The sequence below is a fragment of the Puma concolor genome, chromosome A1 (assembly GCF_028749965.1).
Source record: "Puma concolor isolate L17-30 chromosome A1, mPumCon1.1.hap2, whole genome shotgun sequence".
In the NCBI taxonomy this organism is placed as follows: domain Eukaryota; kingdom Metazoa; phylum Chordata; class Mammalia; order Carnivora; family Felidae; genus Puma; species Puma concolor.
In genome coordinates, this window is record NC_141667.1 from 15,877,276 (window position 1) to 15,892,553 (window position 15,278).

Here is a 15,278-nt window from a genome sequence, read left to right on the forward strand (position 1 = left end):
CCCTTAAGTGCTATGCTAGATGATCTGAAATCTCTAGCACATAAAGAGTGAAACAGAATATTCCAATTCGGTGACTGAAGATGAATCGATTTTTGGTGGACTATAATATCCCCACAATTAGAAGATACATTCATGCATCTTTTCGAGCATTGGTTTATAACATGAAAATGAATACCTTCATTAATTATAATTTCATTAATTCCGGCTACCAGAACTTTATAATTTCCTTAATTCACAGACACAGAGCTAAGAAACTTAAATGCTTTTCACATAAATTCCTCTATCTCTTCTGCCCATGCCAGAAGAACTTATCCTCATGTGACTTTAATGTCCTCAGACACTGGGGTTTTTCTTACTTCTCTTTAATTACTGCTCAATATCCTCATGCAGTTCACTGTCAATGAGTTGACTCCAATATTCGTTTTAAATTTTCGTTTCCTAATTTCATCCTATTACTTCTAGTAATTACTTTTACATATCATTGCTCTCTCTAACGTATAAAATAATACTTTTCCCTCTGTAATATTAACACATTTTGCATTACTGTAGATGGTTATCGTTCCCATCAATCATTTTCCGGCCTGCTCTACATACTCGAGACTTTTTAATTGTTTCTCATTAATCACTTCTACTTTTCATTAAATCACACTAGTATAGTCTTCCTCTGGACTTATATAACCATCATAGGTAGAAAGATACTGAAAACAGCCTTTAGCCAAGTTGTTCTATGTATCAATTCACTTCAGAGTTCAAGAAGATCCTAAAATTCCTTTTTTTTAATTTTCTTTTTTCTTTCTTTTCTTTTTTTTTTTTTTTTTTGTAAATAGAAAAAGAGACTTATAATGTTTATTTGAGAAAGAGAGAGTTACACACACAATGTGAGTTAGGGGAGGGGCAGAGAGAGAGGAGAGAATCTCAGGCAGACTCACACTGTCAGCACAGAGCTCTACGTGGGGCCCAAACTCATGAAACCATGAGATCATGACCTGAGTTGAGATCAAGAGTCCAACACTTAACCAACTGAGCCATGCAGACACCCCGAGAAGAGACTTCTTATGCTCTCACCTTGGTCCAATTTTTATATTACATTCTCATCCAGATTTTATAATGCAACAGTGGGGGATAAGAATGGAATTGACATCTGAATGCATTTTAATATATGCAAATATCACTTCAATCATACAAAAAAGGGGGCACCTGCGTGGCTCAGTTGGTTAAGCATCCGACTTCTGCTCAGGTCATGATCTTACAGTTCATGAGTTCAAGCCCCACGTTGGGCTCTATGCTGACAGCTCAGAGCCTGGAACTTGCTTTGGATTCTATGTCTCCCTCTCTCTCTGCCCTGCTATCTCTCTTGCTCTTACTTTCTCTCTCTCAAAAATAAATAAACATTATTTTTTTTAAATCATGTAAAAACATGGCTAAATCCCTGAAATAGTAACTGATACTATTATTAAATTTTGCCTTATGAAAAAATGTATTTTAAATGATAATATTTTGCCCAAACCTAAGAAAAATGGCACAGATTTGAATAACATTTCTTCAGTTAGGTTTTCTTATCATGCCATGGTTTATGGTCCTTGTCAGAGATCTTTCCTGGAAGGTAGACATTCTGTGGACGCTAGAACACATGTACAAACTTTCCTGTTGTAAATTTCTCTGCACAGAAGAGAGTAATTCAGTGTGGATAATTTCAAAGATGTTGATACAAATAAATATTATGTTTGCTTGCTGTCACTGGAAGATGGGAAAAAAATAAATGGGAAATTTTTATTTCAAAAAACAAATACATATAATTTTGTGATATATATAAATATATATTGTATATTATGTTATTTATATTTTTATACACCCTATATGTGTATTGTGTGTGACTTTCCATATATATGGTAACTTACCAATAGTCCATGTTATGAACAGCTTAACTCATCAGGATGTTTCAACACATTATCAATTTCCAACTGACATAGTAAATTATATTATATAAATATACATGTAAAAAACAGCCAATTCACATCCAAAGTAGTTTCAACTATTAGCTATCACATCATGGCCATGCCTATTTATGAATATAAGAACAAAGTTGTCCCAAAGCAGTCCTCTGTCAAAAGTCATTTCAAATATAGTGACAGATTTAACTGAATTGAAATGTGACTCCTCTCTTTAACTTCTGGTTGAACAGAAGTACTTTCCAGATAGCACCTTATAAGAATAAAAATAGCAGTTTGGAAGAGTTTTTTGATAGTCTCATCTCTAAAGAATGTTCAGATTTTGGAAATAGTTCATTACAATTAGACATCTATTTCTTCTTAAAAAAAAAAGTGCGCAGATGCATTTGCCTTTATGGGCATTTGCAATAGGTTGGGATGTCTTCCTTGCTGCACTTTATGGTTCAGAGCCCCAAATTTTACAATCTAATGGCAAGGGACATTCTGATTCTTATTCTATCAGTCAATGCAAGGCAAAGGAATAATAAAGAAAAATTCACTAAACATATCCCACTAAACAACCAAAAATGTGATCATTTGGCATAGACCTAGTATCGTTATAATTGAACATATTTCATACTTCTTTCTTGTAGGATTAACTTAAACTTGAAAAAAAATACTTTTATAACTTTTTATGTATACTCTATGGTCCACTTCAAATCATTTATTAAATAAAATAATATTAACCTTTTTTCACACTGAACACTATGAAGATAGCACAGATGGCTTTTGCTGAAAGTCAGAACAAATAGGGTTGGATCCTTGAATTAAAAAAAAAAGGGATCAAGTACCATACAGAGTGCAAATTGATATGAAACCACAAGAAGAGAATCTGAGAAAAAGGCTGCTAAGAACACACATCCCTAGCTACAGAGGTTTATGGCGGAGGAAAGAGTGCATCAACTTGCATTCATCCTTATCTTTTTTTTTCCCCTTTCCACCCAGTCAAGCTCCATTAAACAATGAATGAAAGTTATCAAAGTGTATTTACAATGTACCACACCACGGACCTGTGAATTCAACTTGGCAATTTTCTGATAAAGGGATGATATGGACAGGAATGAGCAGATGCCCTGCAAACTGATTTAGAAAGCAGCTCTGATTTTGATCTTTGGGAAGATTAGCTGTTCTGCCTTGCTGGCTAAAGTGAGCTGCCTTACAGATTAAATAAAAAACCTGTTTTAAAGGACTGTTTTATCCATTTCCTGCCACCTGAATGAGTACCTCTTAAAGGTTAAAAAACACTGGGTTACATAGGTTATTTTTCAAATTGCAGTTGTTTATAACATGCAGTATGTAGCAATAAAATAACTCAGATTAATAATCTTAATCTGGGGCACCTAGGTGGCTCAGTCGGTTGAGCATCAGACTTTAGGTCAGGTGATGATCTCACTGTTCCTGAGTTTGAACCCTGCATCAGGCTCTGTGCTGACAGCTCACACCCTACAGCCTTCTTCGGATCCTGTGTCTCCATCTCTCTCTGTCCCTCCCCCACTCACACTCTGTCTCTCTCTCCCTCTCTCTAAAAAATAAACATGAAAAAGGGGCGCCTGGGTGGCTCAGTCAGTTGGGCTTCAGACTTACGCGCGGGTCATGATCTTGCAGTTGGTGGGTTCGAGCTCTGCATTGGGCTCTGTGCTGACAGCTCAGAGCCTGAAGCCTGCTTCAAATTCTGTGTCACCTCCTCTCTCTGCCCCTCCCATGCTCATGCTCTGTCTCGCTCTCTCAATAAATACAACATTAAAAAAATAAAATAAAATAAACATTAAAAATAATAAACAAAATCATAATCTGAAGGATCAAATAATTAGATAAACGCGAACATTAATACTTCTTGAAAGAAGTGTAGACTACATCAAAAAATTAATTCATGGAAGAAAGTGAAAAGATTATTTTGAATATATCATCATTACCAATACCATTTGTACAATTGAAACTATTCTTATCTTGAAAAATAACTGTTGTGTATGCGCACGATATTGAATAAAGAATGTTATTTAAATATATGTGCACACAGACCTACATAAACTATTTTGACTTTGTTTTTCACAAACATCATCAAATTGATTGAGGCCATACGGGGTGGTAAAATCCCTAGTGTTCTTAATTGCATAATATATACTTGTATTTCAGATCCTGCATATATTCAAACCATCCATCAACCTCATTTTTTGCAAATATGCTGTAACTTCCTACTTTACAAAGACCTAGTGCTCAAAAAGCAAGCAGTGCTCTCCTCCCCCAGCTCCCCCACACCAGCTGGATCATTGCAAACTTTGCAATCATTTACTTCAAATCCTATTTGATTTTCTCAGGGATGGAGGCATACCATCACGGGTTGTTTCTTTCTACCCTTGATCAAGATCCTACACAGGGTCATCTCTGCCCCAGCCATCTTTTTAAATCCAATATCCTCTCTTTAGTATCCTAAGTTTCTTGTCTCTATTGACCTTTTACACACCTGCATAGAAAACACACATTCAGTCTCTCAACTTGCAATTAAAATCCTCATTTTATCATGTACTCATTTATATGCTTTATAACACTCCTGGTTACAAATTCAGGAAAGAAAGATTAAAATGATAAAACATTTTAGGTGAAGACATCAATATTTTACATAGTCTAGTGATGAATACTGTTCTGTAAGTATTTACATGCTCTAAATTGCAGTTTGCTGGGGTGCTTCCATGGCCCAGTTGGTTAAGCATCTGATTCTTGATCTTGGCTCAGGTCATGATCTCACAGTTCATGAGATCAAGCCCTGTGTTGGGCTCTGGACTGATAGCATGGAGCCTGCTTGGGATTCTCTCTCCCTCTCTTTCTCTGCCCCTTATTCACTCTCACTCTCTCTCTCTCTCTCAAAAATAAATAAAATGAAAAAAAAATTCTACTTTGTGGCCCCCTTTGTAGCATCTAAAAAATAAGTTAATCCTTAATTTTAATCAATATAAGATTATATGTATTGGGAGAATTAATATATAGTTCAAATAGAAAAGTATAAACAAAACACAATTATGCAGATAGATGACAAAAAGATAGATAGATGATAGACAGACAGACAGACAGACATAGATTAATTCACTTCAGTATCTACAGTAGCACGTCAGGATAAAATTTGTCAACCTATGTTATAAATATATTCTACGGTAGAGTCATCTGGAGTACTTGCTAAAAAGGCCAATTCCTTATCTGCACTCCAGTCTTTCTGAATCAAAATATATGAAGGCAAAGCCCAGGGATCTGAATGTTACTAGGTTTCCAAGCTGAAATCATTCAATATTTAAAGACTAAGACATTCTGCATTAGGAGTTATATTTAAATCTTTCTTTGCTAATATCTGTGTTCCATTTCATTTTTACAATGAGATAAACATAATGTACTCTTAAAAGCAAAAACAATAGATAGATTTAGTCCAATGACAAATTCTTTACAATAAAAAAGAGTCAGGGAGAAGGTTAAGGGTTCCACTAGAGCTGTCTTGATGAATCCATGACTGTCAAACAAAACCCTGTATCCTAGTGAGTGTTAGCGAACATGGTGAAGATTTTTACATTAGTTAGAAAAATCTCCAAATGTTACATAATTTAGTACAACATGAAATAATTAATGTTGTATGCATTAATAGAGCATTAATAGAACTGGAATTCACGATAAGCCTGTTGTCATGGTACATTCTACATCAGATCTTCCATATATATGTCATATATATATATATATTTTTTTTTCTAAGACAGGATCCAAAAAGTCAGACAGAGCCATAATTAAAATGTAATTACATCTTAAAGAGAAAATATTTTAGCATACTAATGACTTGACAATATGGATTATTCATACCATTATGGATAATTCATGGAAAAATGGGTGAATTGCTTAAATCAGAGAAAGTATGCTCTTTTTACCTTCTTTAAAGAAAGGATCCCTTCTCTGGTCTCTTTGTCAGTTGAGATGGAGAATATCCCAATACCATCACCATTAATGATGGAGTAGGTCATGTCAGCATTTGAACCAGTGTCTGCATCATTTGCCTTTATTTTCCCAACAGCTGACCCAACTTGAGCTGACTCAGGAACATACAGCTGATAGTGCTCTGAAAAATATTTCATATTAAAATTTTCTGATGGTAATGGGTTCACAAAAATGTAGTTTCAAAAGAAAAAAGGCATTAAAATGGTTAGACCACATATTCAAACAAACATTGTATTAAGTAATATATAAAATGGATGTGTTTTCAGATTTTAAATGTCAAACTGCTTAGTAGTGAAATACTAGATTACATAAATTTTAAGTATATGTAAAATAACCTATATAAAAATAATTTGTAGGGATCTTAATATAAAATATTTTATTAACTCTACATTCATAGGCAACTGATAAAAGATAATGAAGGTCAGATTTGCATTCTTATGTTGAGCAAAAACTAAATTAGTCAAGTATTAACGAAATCCCCAAAGCATTTCTCCTTCCATGTAGCATGCAAAATTACAATATAAGAGTTAGAAAACTTGAAATTCAAAGTGAAAACAGAGGAAACAATATAATGTACCTGCAAGTATGATTATTATTCTGATCAATACACTTAAGTTTAATGAAATGTATAAGCCATGACAGAGAGACAGTAAACGTATTTATGCACTTAATTACCCTGTATTCCTGATCAGTTTCTAAAAAGAATTTAAGGTGGTTTTACAATAAAGTCTTGAATAAAATAAAGTCATCAAAATGAAAATAATGACTAACTTAAAGAATGAGAAAGAGAAATATAATGACTACATAGGATGATGTCTTATTTGTGATTGAATTAATTTTTACATATATATCCCATAGCCAAAAAACATTAAAACCCTATTGACTCTATAAATCTCATGATCCAATATGCAGACATATCTTTTTCAGTATGTCCTGATACTAAATATTTACACTGAGAAACTTTTTTAAATGTCAGAGTTTGTCCTGATACTAAATTCCTTCAGGGAGAGCTCCTAGAACTCTCTTTATAGAAACTTATAAAATAGGTACTAAGAAACATAATGGCCACATCAGTACCATTGTTTTACTGACCAGTTAGAAACAGATCTATTAAAACAATTTATTTCTTATAGCAAATCTCAAATAACAATATAAATAATGGAAACCTTGAATTAAAATATACTTGTATAAAAGACTTTCAACCAAGACTAAATTAATGGTGATTTAACATTAGGCATGGATTTAATTAGACTATACAGATAAGTGAATGTGGAGCCTATATGAAAATAATTTCCCTAAGCCAATGTTTTGTTAGTTATGGTATGATAATATTTTTTTAAGTTAACATATCTGGTAAATGTGTGGAGTGATCTGTTTCTAAAGATACAATTGTTTGTATTAAAGTTCTATTTGATATATGTGTCTGTTTATTCAAAATTCAACAAAGATTTTTTCCCAGTTCTCTTCTATAAACATTTGAGATGCTACCTGACATTATTTTTTAGTTCAATAGTCCTCACCAACTTAACATTTCCTGGATAGACCACCGTCCTCTATGAAACCCATGATCTTCTGACCTTAATCATGTGGTTTTATCAGGATCTGTCATATTGCAGAACACTCTATCCCTCCTGACATATTTAATTGACCCGCAAAGAGCATGAGGCCCAAATTCTCACAGGACTTCACCTTTCTGCTTGCAGTTGATTTGTGAAAGGTTGGCAGTTGAGTCACAATGATTCAAACAGGGAACATTCCATAAAATGTGAGAACTGGAATGAGGAGAGACCTTTAGTTTCTTTTTGGTGGCAAAGGTATGAAATGTTGGAAGGGGTTCCTGACAATAGTCATGTTTCCAAAATTCATGTTGAAGTACCTAATCTCGGGGTAAAATTCAGTATCAGAAAGAAGGTATAATAATTTTCAGAATCTCTGTAAACACCATAATGTTCCTAGGCAGTTACATAAAATAGAGCACTATTCTATTAAAAAATTAGATAAGGGGCGCCTGGGTGGCGCAGTCGGTTAAGCATCCGACTTCAGCCAGGTCACGATCTCGCGGTCCGTGAGTTCGAGCCCCGCGTCGGGCTCTGGGCTGATGGCTCGGAGCCTGGAGCCTGTTTCCGATTCTGTGTCTCCCTCTCTCTCTGCCCCTCCCCCGTTCATGCTCTGTCTCTCTCTGTCCCAAAAATAAATTTAAAAAGTTGAAAAAAAAATTAAAAAAAAAATTAGATAAAAAAAAGTCAAACATATCTCCTACATTTTTTTTTTCTACGGTAGAAAGGCTAGGAAGTCAAGTTCCTGGTTGCTAAGGTCTCTAAATAATGGCTTAACCTACCACAATTCTGTAAGCCTCCCAAAGGACTCTCACCCAATTAAAACTGGGATAAAAACTTACAAACAAAAGAAGTCTTAGTTCACAGAAATAAATAAACCAATCATAAAATTATTATGCTAGTGTTATTGCAAAGCAGGTTGTTTTTACAAAGAAAGTTACAAAAAATTGTATAAATTAGTCATAAAAGACTCACATTCCAGGAAACATTTAAGCTGTGTCTTATAAGGGGAAGGATATCCCTGGAAGAAGATCATCATGTTCAGAGGAAGGCCTGATATTTGTTGATACATTCTAAGCATTGCAAGCATCGTACCTCTTCCCCATTCGCGATGCTCCATTAGGCAAAATAGAGTGTATTAAGATTAATATTTCAATATTTATTTTTTCATATAGTTGAGAGTTTGTGAATTGTAAATAGTATTCAAATTGTCTCCTAATAACTAGAAAATAGCTGACAGGTAAGATTTACTCAGAAGCCAGAAGATGTTTAGAATATTTTTTAGAACTTCTAAGGACTGTATAAATAGCCAGGTACATAAAAAATACTATAAAATTCCAGGACGATAATTATGGTGAAGCTCTTGAAAGAAAAATTCAACAACACAGCTTCATTGAGGTACAGTTGGTATACAAAGACCTGAACATATTTAATATGTACAGTTTCATGGGTATAAATACACAAAACACTGGCAGTAGCTTCACCAAAATCAAGTTATTAATTTTCTTGTGTCTTTTGCTTCTGTTTTATTTTGCTTTTGTGGTAAAAGGCTGAACATGAGATCTACCCTGTTAACCTATTTTGAAGTGCACAACACTATATTGTAAAGTATAGTTACTCTGTGGTGTGGAAGATCTCTACAATTTATTCATCCAGCATAACTGAAATTTTATGCCCATCGAAAAACAACTTCTCATTTCCTTCAGTCCCCTGCCCTTGACAATCACTATACAATTCTATGCTTCCATGAGTTTGACTATTTTAGATACCTTGTATAAGTGGAATCATGTAGTATTTGTCCTTCTGTGACTTATTTTAGATAATGTTCTGTAGATTCACCCATGTCACACACGGTGGACTCTCTTCTTTAAAAAAAAATATGTTTTATTTATTTTGGAGAGAGACAGAGACAGAGACAGAGAGAGCGAGTGAGCGAGCATGGGCAGAGGAGGGGCAGAGAGAAAGGGAGACACAGAATCTGAAGCAGGCTCCAGGCTCTGAGCTGTCAGCACAGATCCTGATGCAGGGCTTGAACTCACGAACCGTGATATCATGAACTGAGCCGAACTTGGATACTTAACTGACTGAGCCACCCAGGTGCCCCTATTCTTTTTCAAAAGTCTGTGTGATATTCCACTACACACACACGTGTGTGTGTGTGTGTGTGTGTGTGTGTGTGTGTGTGTCTAGAATGACAGAATGATAGAATGATGGTACCTCAGTTTAATAAAGGTCATAATGATAAGCCCATAGCTAACATCATACTCGAAAAATCTACTTAAAGCAATCTGCAGGTCAATGCTATGCCATTTCAATCACAATTCTATTAGCATTTTTTTTCACAGAAATAGAACAAATCTCTTAGACTAGGGAACTACAAATGACACAGAATTGATGAAGCAATTGAGAAAAAAACAAAGCAAGAAGCATCAAACTTCCTGATTCCAAAATATATTATATGGCTATGGTAATTGAAAAACAGTATGGTACCAGCATAAAAATAGACATATAGACCAATGAAACAGAATAGGGAGCCCAGAATTAAACCTATGCATATAAGGTCAGCTGACCTGTGATAAAGGTGCCAAAAGTAAACAGTTTCTTTACCAAATGGTATTAGGAAAACTAGATATATGCATCCAAAATAAATTAATAAATAAATTGGACCTCTACATTATAGTATACACAAAAATCAACTCAAAATGAGTCAACAATGTAAATGTAAGTCTCAAGAATGTAAAATTCCTTAAAGAAATAAAGGTGAATACAGAAAATCTTGACATCAGCTTAGCAATTACTTCTTGGATATGACATCAAAAGCACAAGCATCAAATGGGTAGGGCTACATCAAACTAAAAATCTTCTGCACAGCATAGCAGACAATCAACAGAATGAAAAGGTAACCTACAGAATGGGGGGAAACACTTCCAAACCATAGATCTAATAAAAGGTTAATTTCCAAAGTATATAAGAAACTTCTACAAGTCAATAGGAAAAAAAAAGGCAATTAAAAAACTAGCAAAGCATTTAAGCAGAAATTTCTCCAGAGAAGACATATAAATAGCCACCAATTACATAAAAGATGCTCAAAATCATTAGTTATCAGGGAAATGGGGAAACGCGATTCAAACATATATTTATTTAGTTAGTTAGTTAGTTAGTTAGTTAGAAAGAGTGCAAGTGCGGTAAGGACAGAGAGAAAGAGGCAGAGAGAGAATCTAAAGATCAGCTCAGAGCCTGATGAGGGACTTAATCTCACAAACCATGAGATCATAACCTGACCCAAAATCAAGAGTCTGATGCTGAAGCCACTGAGACACCCAGGTGCCCTCAAAACTACATTTAGACATCACCTCACACCTAGTAGAATAACTATTATCAAAACACAAAAGATAAATGGTGTTGGTATGGTTCTGGAGAAACTGGAACCCATGTATACTCTAGGTAGAAACTTAAAATGGTGCAGCAACTATGGAAAATAGTATGGAGTTTCCTCAAAAAAAAAAAAAAAAAAAAAAAAAAAGTAGAACTACTATATGACCCAGCAATTCTACTTCTAGGTACACATCCCAAAGAATTGAAATTAGAATCTCAAAGAGATGTCTATATTAATATGTTCACTGTAGCCATTAATCACAATGACCAGGATATGGAAACAACTCAAGTATCCATCAATAGGTGAATCGAAAAAGAGAATGAATAATGATCATCTCTATAAGATAAGAAATATCAGCAAATTGGAAAATAAAACCTCTGAGTGTGTGTCTGTGTATTTAAGGTGATATTCTAGTGAGAGAATTATAGGATTAATAGAAGTAATTGGAAATATATATGCACATATATACATGTATATATATAATGATAAATGGAGATTAACTCAATGACTTGGATGGACATGATAATAAAGATCATAAAGAATATAAAAAATAGACTTGCCATGAATTAAATAATTTCAAAGAATCTAAGATCTTTGGGACCAGGCTCCTTCTAAAGAGGCTTGTGTGTATTTAAAGCATATGCACTTTATTAATATTTGTGCTTAACATAAACATAACATTCATATGTACATTTGTAACTTTAATCCAATATAGTATCTTTATGTGTGACATTTTTAGTATAGTGTGGTTAGCCATGGGAGGAAATATATTGAATTATTCTAAAATAAGAAAAGATATCAGACAAAACTTACTCTAAATATTAATTCTAACAAAAATGCAAATACCACTCATAAAGACATATAACATATAAAATTACCTTTAAGAATCTTAAAAACTGAGAGCCTATAGTCCATAAATAATTATATATTATCATCTCTGTATAATAATTGCATATGAACCTTCATTTACCTCTTATTTATGAAAGCTGCCATTCCTTATAGGCTTGAAGAACATTTGGGAGAAACTTTAAAGGGTATGATTCAAAATGTAAATATCTGACTAACAGCCTGAAGCTCTACCATTGCCATACATGATATGGCTCAACTGATAGTCAGTATACTATTTAGGAAAAAAAATTCACTTTTATCTACATAAGATTAATAAAGGTCATAACTCCTAGAATCTTGGAATACATGGTGAATGACCTTTTGCCTTTCATATTATTTTTACTCTGTAATTACTCCCTCTGGGAAGAAAAAAATGCCCATCTTGGATAATTTATAGTACAGCCTAATCAGCACTTCTGTGGTTGCCAAAATATCCCTCAGAATGCTCGGCAAGTTCTCCAAAAGGTTATATACTGTGTAACATTATACATTTCCAAGGGGATGGAAAAGGATTAAGAAACCCCACTGAGATTGTACTTTCACACACGCATATAAGCCCACACATAGTGTGTATGTGCATACAGACATGTTATATGTATGCATATCTGCATTTCATTTGTGTATTAGTGTGTGTGAGAGAGAGAGAGATCATGCATTCAATTCTTAGAAATAAATTACATAATTGGATTTGTAAGGACATACACAAATTTAAAACAAGAGACTTAATTCTTAATTATCTCTATTGAAATTAAGGGTAGAGTTTTACCGGCTCCCTCCTTTTTCTTCAAACACTTACTAAAGAAAATTTGTCATATATACATAAACATATATATATATATATATATGTATATGTATATATATATATATATATATGTATATATATATATATATATATATGTATATATATATGTGTGTGTGTGTGTGTATACACACACATATATACACATATATATGACATATATGACGTATATAATATGTATACACACTATATATATATACACACACACTTATAATGTACTTGTACATTTAAAATAAATTATGCATTAAAAACCCAAGTCATGCAATATATGGAATTTTTTTATTTTTTAAGTTTAGTTATTTTGAGAGAGAGAGCACCATGGAAGGGCAGGGAGAAAGGGAGAGAGAGAATCCCAAGCCAAGTAGGCTCCCTGCCATCAGCCCAGATCCCATCGTGGGGCTTTATCTCACAAACCATGATATTATGACTGGAGACAAAATCAAGAAGTAGACATTTAACTGACTGAGCCACCCAGGCACCCTTCAATAAATATTTTTAATATTTACTTTTGAGAGAGAGAGACAGACTACAAGTGGTGGAGGGGCAGAGAGAGAGGGAGACAGAATCTGAAGCAGGCTCCAGACTCTGAGCTGTCAGCACTGAGTCGATGCGGGGCTCAAAGCCACAAACTGCGAGATCATGACCTCAGCCAAAGTTGGACACTCAACTGACTGAACCACCCAGGTGCCCCCCTCAACACGTTTTTAAAATGCAGGAGTTTATTTTTCAAATTCTTTAGTAAATAAAGAAGTCATTGGGGCACTTGGGTGGCTTAGTCAGTTAAGTGCTGAATCAAGGCTTCAGCTCAGGTCATGATCTCACTGTTCAAGGGATAGTGCCTCTACCTAGGGCTCCACACTGTCAGCTTGGAGCCTGCTTGGGATTCTCTCTCTCCCTCTCTCTCTGCTTCTTCCCCACTCACACACATGCATGCTCTCTCTCTAAAAATAAATAAAATTAAAAAAAAGAGTAAAGCAATCATTCTATCATTTTACATGTAGCTCTGCTTTTATAAAATATAATTACATCTAATAATTGTGCAGTCCCAACACACTCATAGTAAAAATCTGGGTTATATTTACATGAGCTATGACAAAACAGCCTCAGTTGTTTTAATGGTCATCAACTATGGAAGGATATTCTATCTGAATTCTGTAGCAGAAAAGAACTTTTGAAAAAGAAAAACCCTTCATGGTTATACTAATTTTTGTTTTGTTGAGGGCTGACGTAGCTAATGACTTGACGTACAATTGGCGGATACAAAAATATCCCCCAAACCAACCACTGTATCCACATTCACACCATGATATTCTGTGACGAGATAGGTGCATAGTTCAGCAGAAGAGAAAACTAGTCACTGATTTAATGCTGTTCAGTGAGCTCTTTTCTTTCACTCCCAACTTATTAATTATTGTCATCTTTATAACAAATATTGCCAAGATGGGTTTAGTTTTGCATGTTGTTCTAATATTAAAACCTGTTGAGATGTTTTAATCTGAATCCTCTTTGTTTTTCAAATCATAAAAGTTTTCTTTCAAGACACTTATTTCTTGTGTTTATTATTTTTTTTTAATTTTAGAGAGAGTGAAAGAGAGTACTCGTACCGTTGGGGGAGAGGGGCAGAAGGAGAGAGAGAAAAAAAGATCCCAAGCAGACTTCATGCTCAGCAGAAAGTCCAACACAGGGTTTCATCCCACAATGTGAGATCATGACCTGAGCCAAAATCAAGAGTCAGATGTTCAACTGCCTGAACCACATAGGCACCCCTATTTTTTGTTGGTTTTCAAGGGATATTTACACATCATAGTTTCACTCCCTGTCCTTCCCACATCTCTCTCTCCTTGTGTGCTGTGAAAATATTTTTCTCTTTCCCTTACTTTCGTTATTTTTATATCAGTTTTTAATATTATTGACTCTTTTGATATTTATTGCTTCCAAGACTGATTTTAATTAAGCATTTTCAGTTTTGTAGAACTCTTAGGTGATTTCTTACAGCTCCTTTTACACATTATCATGGTGTCTCTTATTGTTTTTAATTATTTCAACAAAAATATATTTACATCCAAAACTTCAAGCATTCGTTTTCTACTATATTGAAGTTATTTCTGTTTCTATTCTATTAAAAATTCTAATTGGTTCTAAAAAGAAAATTGAGCGTTTATAGTTGGTATATCCCCAGATTTCTGTAAAGATGGTCTTTTCTTTCATTGCAATAATTTCATATGCTCCTAACATTCTTCATTTTGATACAAAAGTTTTTTGTAACCTCTAATCTATTTTATGCATAATTATTATTGTAAATGTTTTTAGAATACCAGATAACCTGTAATTTCCCTATGTTTATATCTTTTGCTTAAAATAATTTAATGTTTATCTAGTAACATTGATCATTTTATATTTAGTGTATTTGCTTTTTGAATCTTTCCTTCTTCTAATGCCATGAGACAATCATATTTCCCTTTAAAGCATAAAGAAGATATAAATCTTAGTCCAATTGTAAAGCTTCAGGATGCTGGTTTATCTACTTTCACAATGATGGTCAACGTTGATGGTCAACGACACCAGTGCCTTCATTTTCTAATGTACAATACACATATACCCGGTCCTATCTGTTTTTTCTGCCCGATTCCATTTTTTTTCTTTAAAAGTTCTTCATTATTTATGAAATTGTACTTGCCCCTACGAAATTTTGGGTCAGCCAAGGT

At 34.1% G+C, this 15,278-nt stretch overlaps 1 protein-coding gene across 5 annotated transcripts in view; it reads right to left on the bottom strand.

The window, feature by feature from the left end:
• CDH18 (cadherin 18) overlaps positions 1-15,278 on the bottom strand; it is a 1,017,877-nt gene that overhangs the window by 86,515 nt on the left and 916,084 nt on the right. For all 5 annotated transcript variants that reach the window (XM_086676364.1, XM_086676366.1, XM_086676367.1 and 2 more), the window contains one exon: positions 5,888-6,075. In XM_086676364.1, coding sequence (XP_086532490.1) covers positions 5,888-6,075 — 188 coding nt within the window. The remainder of the gene's footprint in view (positions 1-5,887; positions 6,076-15,278) is intronic.